Raw genomic sequence first — 11,977 nt, forward strand, 5'->3', positions numbered from 1 at the left:
TACTTTATGGAATTAAATTTAAATTCAATTCAATTCCCATACTTGCTTCATCCTATTCAGGGCAGCAGAGGGAGCTGTAGCCTGTCCCACCTGCCACTGGGTGAGAGGCAGGGTGCCCCCAGCACAAAGAGACAGTCAAGACAAACACACTCACGGTCACGCCTCGGGTCAATTTCAGATCTGACCTCCCTGTTTTTGGACTTGCTGGAGTACCAGGAAAGAACCCATGTCTGCATGGGGAGTTGATTTCTGGGAAAGCCTTTGAACACCGTTCACTTTGACAAAGACTGAAGATTAAATGTTGACAGGTGGAGACCTCCTGTGTGACTCCTGCTATTGACACCAGTTACTAAGTGAAATGCGTTTTAATCCAGTAATTGTGCTAAATCTTGTGTTTATGATGCATGCAAAAATAACTCTGATTTGATGTGAAAAACAAGATTTTATCCTTGGTTATTCAGATTGTGTTTATCTGTCTGATCATAAATCATTTATACTTGAAGGTCGCATCATAACATTATAAAATAGTGTAATTTACACTTTATATTTACAGGAAATGTAGAGAAGTCCATGTTTGGTTTGTTACTTTAAAGCAAATCATTTCAGCCATAGAAACGATTTGCAGAAAAATGTAATATTTACAGCGCATCCGCACGATACTTTAAAATAGGTCTGATGAAATGCTGATTAATAATCCTCCTGCAGCACACTTTAAGGCTCTATAAGTGTAATTTCATAGGCCTGTCATCTCTGTTTACTGCCAGGGGTGATCATGACCGCTTCTCCAGAGGGAGCCACAGCCTTTAATTCAACCTTCCTCAGGTCCGCAGCTCTGCATACAAGCTGGGTCACATTTTAGGACTTGTTGCTTCTGTATTTTACACGTTATAAATGCGTCTCTCACAACAATATTTTGGTGCAGCAGTTTCTGTGGAGTTGATTTGTTGTTTGAACCTCTTCCAGCAGTTCTGTTAAATTTGGGTCCACAGATGTAAACATTTTGAATGAATATGAAACATCTGTAGTGACCTTTGCACTGTAGACCAGAGAAGGGACCCTCAGGAACAGGTGAGGACAAGTAATGATCATCTGTGTGTGGACGTCTGCATGCAGAGCAGGTCAAACTGAGATAAAGTGATTCGGTCGTACATGACCTCCACATCCACAGGGTCCCTGAGTATTTTGGTCAAACGATAGTCTGTATCCACATAGAAAGAGGTGTAGACTGCATCCTCTGAGAGAGGAGACATTGGAAATGATCAACAAACACAGGCTGACACACACTGACCTTCATCACAACCCTTTGAGCTGCACTGGCCATTGGCCAGCCTCATGTGGACTCTGATGGGTGCAAGAGCAGCGATTGGTAGAGGAGAACTTTCTAATGGAAACACCTCAACAAGCAACGTTTCAACAGAGGTGTCAATGTATCTACACTGGAAGAGCAACCTGAAAAACAGGGTTTAAGTTATGTTGCTTACTCAGAATACTGTAACACTCACCCAGTTGTAGCTGCTGTCCCTGCTATTGGCTCACCTGTAAACATCCTAAAGATACAGAACTTTGTAAAAAGAGTGTTATCAGGCCTGTAGATTTTCTGTGCTTCATTGCAGTTTTGAGCACACACTTTATATAAGTGAGACAACCAAAATGCATTTTCTTTAAAGAAACAGGGCTGCTTTTTCCAAATCCTACCTGCATTTCCAAATGAGCACTGCAACAGCAGTGTTGGGCTTCACATCAAGCAGCAGAGATACCAGGAGCTCTGGAAGGGACTCTGATCTGTCTGTACTGCTCTTAGCAAAGCTTTGGCTTATGGAGAAACTGATCATAGGGACTTACCATACCTTGACAGAGTGACACGGTACTTGGGGACCTGACGGTCCTGAGGCCTCAGCTTTTGAGGCATTTTAAGAAATGGAGAATTCATCCATGGTGGTAAAATATGTGAAGACCGATCCACTGATCCACGAACTTCTACTTCTGACGCTACGTAGCATAGAAGAGCTAACCGCCAAATTCACTATTTCTGCCTGCTGCTGCACGTATTTTTCTCCATGAAAAATGTTTTAAAAACAACACATCTGAAGCAAAATACCTGCCAATTGAGGCCACTTAAAAGCTTCAGGGTTTTTTTTTGCATTTTCACTTCATTCTGGTGGATCATTTGGTTCTTAGGCACAAGTGGATGTGTCTTTTTGTTAGTGTGTTGGATGGCAGATGGCAGTTTGACAGTGAATCCTTTATTGACAAGTCCAACATTCAGGTCACAAAAACCTTTTAAAGAACTTTGTGACCCCAAGTTTTATTTGCCACCAAATTCTTATTTTGCTATTACACAACAAACAGCAAAATAAACATTTGCTCTGGCTGCATTAGCCACAAATACCCCACATTGGGTATGAACTCATCTTTAGATATGCAGTTTCTGGCTATCTGTGACCGTGCAGCTGCTTGGTCCTGATCAGCAGATGACGGCCACCTCGACCCTGCGTAGCATTGATTGTCCTCAGCTGCCCACTTCCTTTAAACTGACAACTATCACTATCAGCAATGAATGCTGGATTGTAACATTGTGCACTCTATTTCTAGTTCTATTATTACTGCTTTACTAAATTGATAATTTTTTTTTTCAATTTTAAAGGTCCACTGCTAAGGCAGGGCCTGTTCTGTCACATCTCATTTTTCTACATGTTCACTTTCATAATATGTGGAATCAACAACTATTATAGTTTAGAGGTAAAAGATGAAATGGGCGAATCCCTCTTATTGTTTTGTTTCGGATTGCTAAACCATTAACGATGAGTAAATGAATTAATGAAATTGAAACCAAGCTTTACAGTAGACCTTTTTTGTTGGTATCATGTCAGGGCTGATGGTCACATCCAAACTCTTATAATATCTAGCTTATAATCCAGCATTTTATCATTTGTTTTAATTTTTTAGAGCACCAACAATGTGTTTTTTTCCAAGCCTATGAATTTTTGTTTGTGTGTTTGTAAGACAAAAGACTCGACATGCATGAGACAAATAGGGAAAGTATCACAATGAATTCAGAGGATCAGTCGGAGCCCAGACAGGACACAAAAGTTTGAAGTTACATGAGCCGAATAACAGAGCTGACTCTCCCCCTCCACTGCCAAGTGATATGGAAACATGGATATACTCGATAACTCCTCTAAGCTGACTGCATCTGGAATGATTTTACCACAAAAATTCTTAAGAGTACCAACCCCTCAGGCTGGAGTTACTACACCAATATCCTGTGGCTTTGATCATCTAATAGATCTATCATTTAGATGAGTTGTTTCTGTAATTAGCTTGTCTTACAACAATGGCATTAAAAGTTGTTTTTTTGGGAATCTGACAGTGATATAATTTCACAGAATATAAGATAACCTTTGTTTTTCATGGGGATCACTTTCACATTTCAAATGCAACAGTTTTCCTTGTAATTTACTTGTTTCATATTGCATCACAGTTGCTCAAAAGTTCATTTTCTCAGCTTATTTCTCACTAGATCATGGGTTCTACCGCTGCTGGGGCCTTTAAGGAGACCCTTGCTCATATATCCCATGGGGAGTGCATCATTTCTGAACTTTAGCTTTGGTAACTACTTCCAATCTTGGATAAGTGCATGAAGTGTCTTCCTCCAATGCAGCTTCATCTGTCAGCCAGCCAACATGACACCTTGTGGTTTTGGTCTTCCCTTGGTGTATGTGCTGACGAATATTGTACGTTCAATCACATGAAAGAGGAGGTACACTCTCTTTCAGTTCTAAGGTTTGTGGCCCTATAAGAGCGCATCATGAACGCATGCCTGCAAGTCACAATAAACCAAAGCAACGCTGTAAAGAAGGATGGACAGAAATTAATTTCCAATGATGTGAGAGAATGTTAATATCAAAGAAAATAATTTAAGTAATTGAAGCTGCAGGTGGTTTGACAGCCAACTGGATCATGGAGTGTACTTAGTTTTTCCACATGAAGGATTAGTTTTTATCATGTGTTGATCATCTGAAGTTGCATTTACCTTTATCTTTTAGTTATGTACTGATAAGTAAAATTATTTTTACAGAAAACATCCAGATTTAGAGATTAAACACTCATAAGACATCACAATAGCTGAGAGGAAAAGAGATTCTTTATTCACATCTTTTGCTTCTTCATATCGGAAACATCCTTACAGACAAAGTTCAGAGAAAATACCAATATTCTAAATGATTTCACAAGTCAATGATTTCACATCATTAGCATCAATTATCTTCGGTTACAGTGACTGAGCTTATTTCTTTTGTGGATATGAAGCAAATGTACTTGTAACTTGAAATAACTTTAACTCCCAGATTAAGTTCTCCAGGACAGTCTAATCCATTCTTGTTGAGTATACTTTATTAGACATTCATAAACATTTTAAAGTCACATTTTTGTGTGACTATCACAAAATGACAGGATTGGTCTTAAATAATTAATCATTTTTTATGCTGTAGTTGTAGTTTTGTGCTGATATTTGAAACACTCTATTTTGCATTCTGTTTGATTTTTAATCTCCACTAAATATAGCCTCAATCATGCAGTTAAGTCAGCTCATTCATAACATAGTAGCATAGTAGAAATGATCATCTTGATATTGTATTACATCAGATACATCAGAAAGTGTACTTGAAGGATGTAGGCTCAGCATGTTCCATGAAATGAGCTTTTGAAGCTCATCAATCTTCTTGAGCACAAACATAACCACTATACTTTAGGAATCTTCCTGAACTTTTGGAAAACATTTCAATTAGGTACATTGTATATTTAATTTTACAACACTAATTGTCAAACCATGTTAATGTTTCACATTCTTGAGCTTGTATCGCTTTACTACTCAGGGGCGGTCATGATCACTTCTCTGGAAGAAACCACAATCTTTGGTTCAACCATCCTCTGGTCCGCAGACTCTGTATCTCTCTTAGCTTTCCTGAAGCATTGAGGTTCACAGCTGACAACCTGTCCTGCAACGCACACAGCTGTGCTACAATGGATGAACACCTGCACAGGAAAAATACTGTCAGATAGGAAATACAACCGTATTTTCTTGCAGCAGTTTGCATCAGGTTAATGTTATCATCACCTGCTCCCTGAGGGGTTCCATTGAATTTGGGTCCACAAAGGTAAACATCTTGAAGATGAAACGTCTGTAATGACTTGGAAACGCTAGACCAGACGAGGAATCGATTTGCACCAGTGAAGACAAGTAACGATCATCTGTGTATGGACAACTGCAAGGAGAACAGTTCAAAATGAGATAATGGCACTTAAAGGGAATTTGGAACCCAACCATACATAAACACGACAGACAGCATCATGCAGTATTAGCTGATCAAGAACATTCTTTCACATTTGTCAACTGTGGTTGTTTTAAATTTGCTTTCTGAATAGATTTGATTTAATTTTGTTTCAGCAAATGTTTGTGAATGGTTAACAAGCAACTGAGATAATTTATGTTACCAATACATTGTATATCCACCACAAAGAGGATTATTCATCAATTTAAAAATGTTCAGTTCACTATTTATCTGGGACTTTATATATCTTGAAGTCTTTATAATGTAAAGAATAGGAATATATTTCAAGAGCTTTTTACCCATCTATCAGAATATCCCACTGGGGCAGGCTGAAAGCGTTGGGACTTGTGGTGACCCAACAGCGATCGAGAGTCAGAACAAGAGACGGGTCTGTCTTTTCAAGGAGTTGAACCTCCACATACACGGGGTCCCTGAGTACTTTGGTCACAGGATAGTCTGCATCCATGTAGTAAGAGGTGTAGACTACATCCTCTGAGAGAGGAGACAAAGACGTTATTATGAAAGACAACATCCGGAAATGATCAACAAACAAAGCAGCTCTACGAGTCTGACACACTGACCTTCGTTACAACCCTTTGATCTGCACTCGCCATTGGCCAGCCTCATGTGGACTCTGATGGGTCCAAGAGCAGCGACCGGTAGAGGAGGATTGTCCAATGGTAACACCTCTACAACCAACGTTTCAACAGAGGTGCCAATGTATCTACACTGGAAGAGCAACCTGAAAAACAGAATTTAAGATATGCTGCTTACTCAGAATCTAAATTCCTATACTGTAACACTCCACAAATCACCTACTCAAAGCTGCTATCCCTGGTAATGGCTCCACGATGCCCGACGCCTACTTCGTAAGAGGAGGTCATCCTGTTCTCATAGATTATGACACCAGGCTCCTCCTATAAATTATTTAAAAGTAGCAAGTGGCAATATTGTTGAAAATAATGATTGATAATGAAATGAAAATTTACATTACTGGTTGAAAAAGAAAAGAAACAAGATTTCACCATAACAACAGAGCCGCAGGCAGTCACAGGAAAGAAGTAGATGGCAAAAGCGGAATTGTAGTCAATTTGTGAACAGCCTTCTCCCAGTAGTGAGATTGTGTCAAGATCAATGGTGGGTAAAGTGACATCTCTGGCCACTACAACAATGAAGTGTCCATCCTTGGTGCACTGGACCGTCACTGGTAAAACAAAAAGAGGTGGTGATGGGTTAAAAGAATACATACTCTTGATCAGTTGTAAAAGCATAAATAGATAGAATGCCATTCGTGTGCCTCACTGTGGTTTTGAGTGCACATTTGAATTAGTTAGTATATTATGTTAAGAAAAAAATGTGTCTTTAAAGACACTAGCAGCCGTTTCAAACACTTACCTGTTCTTCCAAAGAAGCATTGTTGGCCATCGTGGCAGCAATCTATAGCTTCACATGCAGTAGCAGAGATATCAGGAACTCCACATGGGACTCTCACATTTCTGTCCACTTCACAGATGTTTACAGGAATGATTATAGGGGTCTGCTGATACCGTTTCTGGGGAGAAATCTTTGGTGTCTGGTGAGAGTGAGAGTGATCATGATTCTGAGGGTTCTGAGGGTTCTGAGGATACTGAGGCTTCTGAGGGTTCTGAGGGTTCTGAGGATACTGAGGCTTCTGAGGGTTCTGAGGGTTTTGAGGCTTCTGAGGTTTCTGTGGGTTCTGAGGGTTTTGAGGGTTCTGAGGGTTCTGAGGATACTGAGGGTTCTGAGGGTTTTGAGGGTTCTGAGGGTTCTGAGGATACTGAGGGTTCTGAGGGTTTTGAGGGTTCTTCTTAGACTGATCATAATTCAACTGAGGGTTCTGAGGGTTCTGAGGATACTGAGGGTTCTGAGGGTTCTGAGGGTTCTTCTTAGACTGATCATAATTCAGCTGAGGGTTCTGAGGGTTCTGAGGGTTTTGAGGGTTCTTCTTAGACTGATCATAATTCAACTGAGGGTTCTGAGGGTTCTGAGGGTACTGAGGATTCTGAGGGTTCTGAGGATACTGAGGGTTCTGAGGGTACTGAGGATTCTGAGGGTTCTGAGGATACTGAGGGTTCTGGGGGTTCTGAGGATACTGAGGGTTCTGAGGATACTGAGGGTTCTGAGGATACTGAGGGTTCTTCTTAGACTGATCATAATTCAACTGAGGGTTCTGAGGGTTCTGAGGGTTCTGAGGATACTGAGGGTTCTGAGGATTCTTCTTAGAATGATCATAACTCAACTGAGGGTTCTGAGGGTTCTGGGGATACTGAGGGTTCTGAGGGTTCTGAGGATACTGAGGGTTCTGAGGATTCTTCTTAGACTGATCATAACTCAACTGAGGGTTCTGAGGGTTCTGAGGATACTGAGGGTTCTGAGGATACTGAGGGTTCTGGGGATACTGAGGGTTCTGAGGGTTCTGAGGATACTGAGGGTTCTGAGGATTCTTCTTAGACTGATCATAACTCAACTGAGGGTTCTGAGGGTTCTGGGGATACTGAGGGTTCTGAGGGTTCTGAGGATACTGAGGGTTCTGAGGGTTCTGAGGATACTGAGGGTTCTGAGGCTTCTGAGGCTTCTGAGGCTTTGGCGGTGAAACGTATGCAGGGTTCTGAGGCTTTGGCGGTGAAACGTATGCAGGGTTCTGAGGCTTGTACTGAGCCTCTACGTCTCTCCCAGCTAAGCAGCATATCAGCGCTATTGCTGCAAACGAGGTGGCACTCCATTGCTTCGCCATGGTCTCGCAGCTGTCTGACCCGGTCAGTCCCCAAGTGTACAATTTTGGTGTGCTGCTACATTTATGTGTTCGCAGGCTTGGTGGCTTACAAACCCCACCTCTGAAACTATCTAACCACCAATCAAAGCCACTTCATGTTTTTTAAAAAAACATCCTCAGGATGTGTTATGTAATGTAACTTCTACATCAGTTAGGGGGAGGATCTGGGCCTTTTGGCAGCTCCACAAGTTGAGGTGGAGTTGCCAAAAGTTGCTGCTGCTCGAGCGGTGAAATCTGTCTTATCAGATGAGGTCAGTGCACGGGATGACTGTGTGACATTAAGATAAGGGTCACAAAAACCTTTGTGGGGTGCTTGTAGCCTCAAATTTCTGTGTCACTAAATGTTTATTTTTCTAGCACACAGTGACAAACACGTTTATTTTTTATCTCAATTTGCAGCACTTTTTATAGTGGTATGCAACTCAGCCAAATCCAGAGCCCTCTATTCTGTTCCCTGGAGCTTTTACACAAAAACACGTTTAATTTCATAAGCCGATAGCTTGAAATAAAGTAATAGACGAGGATGATAAAGTCTTTCTTCAGAGAAAATACACCTGCAAGGCTTTTTCTAAGCAAGACTTTGACTCTATAGGACTGTAAACAGTATCGTATAACTGCTGCACACGAAGATGACTAAACTAAATTTGTTTTAGTATGTGGTGCAGACACAGCACTACAGTGTGACTAAGACAATAGCATGATATTTGGAAACACTTCTAATTCCCTGAATAGTTCTAAAAGCAAACTATTTTGATGAGACCAAGTAAATGCTTTTGCTGTTTTGTGTTTTTTAGTCAGTTAAACACGTCACAATACAGGGAGAATGTCAACAGTAAAGACAAGCCGATACACAGAGTAGTTTTATTTGTAATGTGTTGTGTCATAGATGTGTTTGGGTTTATGTTTGTGCTGGTCTATATGTGCATTCATGCATGCATATTCCTCCCAGTGTATCATCATGCCATCTTAAGAAGGAGGTTACAGACTCTCCTAATTCAGTTCAACTCTTCTTTATAAATCCTCAAAGGGAAATGATATTGCTGCAGTACAATTCACTATTACTGATATGTTATAAGATATAAGGTGAGAAAGGATGCATCTCTGGCAAAATAAAACAGCTGCTCTTATTATCATAACCATTATAACATTTGATAAGATGATTGTGTTTTGAAAGATGAGATGATTTACAGTGGTAAAGGAAAACTGGAGAACCTGTAAAGGTTTTCTTCATTTAATTTTAAACGTGACTAAAATGGAATCAGATTTTTATGCAGTTCTTAGAAGAAGAGAACCCAGGTGAACAAGGGAGCCCAAAACTATTCCTACTGTTTCTTTATTCTGGACAGTGTCAACAAGGGTTAGCTGTGGTTGCCGTGGTGTGGCTCGGAGGTGGAGGTAGGACCCAGATGCAGATATAACGTAAGAACTTGATTTAGTTGAATACAGACAAAAAAGCAAAAAAAGCAACACAACGCGCGACTGAGCTGGATTACAAAAACTTAACTATGAGTATGAAGAAAAAAACTTGACTGTGACAAAACTATTCAAGACCACAAACTTGACATGACCAATCTCAATGCAAGAATGACGGTGAGGATCTGGCAGAGTGCAAGGGGGAACCTGGAAACTAAATACTGAAGGGAGGTGATTAGTGATGGAGCGCAGCTGAGGGGGAAAGAACAGTTTAAGTGAGTGAAGCTGATGACCAAGAGTGACCGAGGGAAACATGGCAAAAACTAATGACTAAACACATAACCTAAAACATGAAAACAAAAACTATAATCATGACAGACAGAAACACAGTGTTACATATCAATGAGTGGCTAAAGAATTTCAGCCTCTGTTATAGCAAGGACACTAAGGCTGCCATAAGTAGCGTTGTCAGGGGGCATATAGGAGGCTCTCTGCAGATAACAGTGATCCAGAGATTTTTGCGACTGTGCAGACTTGATCCATACAGGGGCGTAAAGCCTGAGTGAAGGTGGCCTGAATGCATCAGTCTGCTTTAATAAAATACATTGACAATTGCTAACCTAGACAGTGTTCGTTATATTTAACAGTTACACTCCACCACTAAAGCATTTCTTTCCCAAGTAGAGTTATCTACGAGGGTATCCACAACTGAGTAAAGTCAGTACTCTGTAAAATCCATTAGGCTAACAGTACTAGTTCACCAAAAAAGCATGCAAACTGATTACCTTAGAAAAGAAAAACAAAACGCTACGGTTCACTGTATTTAATCTCTACTGATCATGCTTGGAATAACTCTTTCTGTAGGTGCCAGTCCAGGTCCGCTAACAGTCACTATAATAATAAAAAAATTGGATTATTGATCTGTGGCGCCCACTATGGTTCGGTTTAAAAACTAATGAAAAACTATCTGGTTGGATTCAATTCTTAGGTTTAATCATAGAGAACTGTTGGTGAAGTATGCTGAGAGTGGGGTTAGTAGGGTTTTTGGTGGTGATAGATATTTGAGGGACCTTAAGGTTTGTAGGTTCTCAGAGTCATTGAAAAGATTATGGGTGCTGAGGGCTTTGAGGGATCAGTAGGTTTGCGATGCATGTTGAAAGAATAGTTGATGATTTTTTTAAAGATTTTTAAGGTTACAGAGGGTCCTGAGGTTTCTGAAATTTCTTATTGTTCGTTGGTAAACGATGTTGAGGATACTCAGGGATCTAAAAATATTTGGTACTTAACCCTTTAATGACAAGGTTTCTAATTGGACTTTTTTCAGGTTCTTGGGGCAATAAGGACATTTTATTCAGTTATCAAAATTGGACAATGTAATGGCATAAAGCACACTCCCTTTTTGCAAGAAGTCTACATACTTAAACAGGTAGAGGTGCAGATGCCATTTTTTTGTCTACAAATTAGTAATAAGATATAGTTAATAGAAAGTACTCTAACAGACAAACAAGACAGCGAAAGGTTACAGAAGTTGAGGGTTTTGAATGTGTTGCAGCGAAGGACGTTTTAGGTTACCGAGGACAGTAGACAGACATATGAGACCAGGTTAACACGTTAACAGTTTGACATGAAAGTTATTTATTTACAAGTCAAACTGTAGGTCATAAAAAAAACATTTAAAAAGTCTCTGTGACCTCAAAATTAATTTGAAACCAAATGTTTATTTTCCTCGTTTCCCAATACTCCTTGAATTTTCAGATGCGTTTATGTCACTGACATGGAAGATGAGTCCACTAAACGGACATGTGGATCCCCAAGTCAGACTATGAACCCAACCAATCTCTTTCCCAAACTTGATTTTACTTCTTTCTTTAACAGATTTGCAATTCAACAATTCTGTTTTTTAGTTTTGTACTCTCAACGGTGAAACTTCATTTTTCCGAGTGCATATATATATATATATATAAGATATAATACCCATGACAGCATTTATATTTTAGCTGTATTTATTTCAGATCAATGTGATTGATTTGATCAAACTGTTGCTGTAAACTTACCCAAACTGAGAGAACAGAAGAGAGTCTATTAGAGGAGAATAATCTCATATAAATTCCTCAGCTGTGAAAATTATGGGATTGTTCCACCAGAGGGATAATCTAAATGCAGAAATCATTTGGTTAAACAAACAGTGCATACAAATAAGAAAAGTACAAAAGAGATATTGCGCAGTGACTACGGACTACTCCAAAAACAGCAACAAAAGTGTTTTGCAAGGGTTGCAAAAAAGAAACACTTGTTGCATAGACAACAAGAATTACACGGTGAAATAACAGATACTGTGCAGTTGGAATTCTTTTTGGTGTTTAGGTGGTCTGTCATGAGTAGTGCATTTATGACACCTTGTCTCCAAACTGCAGTTGGTCAGAGCACCCCCGGCCATGCT

At 39.9% G+C, this 11,977-nt stretch overlaps 1 protein-coding gene across 1 annotated transcript; it reads right to left on the minus strand.

Moving 5' to 3' along the window:
- Window positions 1-4,370: 4,370 nt before the first annotated feature.
- Window positions 4,371-8,148, minus strand: LOC140306954 (uncharacterized). The gene is made up of 8 exons (XM_072385608.1): window positions 7,981-8,148; window positions 6,726-7,923; window positions 6,356-6,534; window positions 6,150-6,247; window positions 5,912-6,072; window positions 5,630-5,822; window positions 5,117-5,264; window positions 4,371-5,034 (listed from the first exon to the last, which is right to left on the minus strand). Exons 1-8 carry the CDS (start codon window positions 8,083-8,085, stop codon window positions 4,867-4,869), a joined length of 2,250 nt encoding a protein of 749 aa, XP_072241709.1. The 5' UTR covers window positions 8,086-8,148; the 3' UTR covers window positions 4,371-4,866.
- Window positions 8,149-11,977: the final 3,829 nt, after the last annotated feature.

Source organism: Leuresthes tenuis, unplaced genomic scaffold (genome assembly GCF_036924035.1).
Source record: "Leuresthes tenuis unplaced genomic scaffold, fLeuTen1.0.hap1 SCAF_5, whole genome shotgun sequence".
In the NCBI taxonomy this organism is placed as follows: Eukaryota; Metazoa; Chordata; class Actinopteri; order Atheriniformes; family Atherinopsidae; genus Leuresthes; species Leuresthes tenuis.

Excerpts from the sequence above, each read along its gene's own strand:
- LOC140306954 (XM_072385608.1), bottom strand. The coding sequence starts at position 8,085 with ATGGCGAAGCAATGGAGTGCCACCTCGTTTGCAGCAATAGCGCTGATA. Across the intron at positions 7,924-7,980 it reads AGCCTCAGAACCCTGCATAC|CCTCAGAAGCCTCAGAACCC; the intron begins GTTTCACCGCCA and ends AAGCCTCAGAAG. Across the intron at positions 5,823-5,911 it reads ATCAAAGGGTTGTAACGAAG|AGGATGTAGTCTACACCTCT; the intron begins GTCAGTGTGTCA and ends CTCCTCTCTCAG.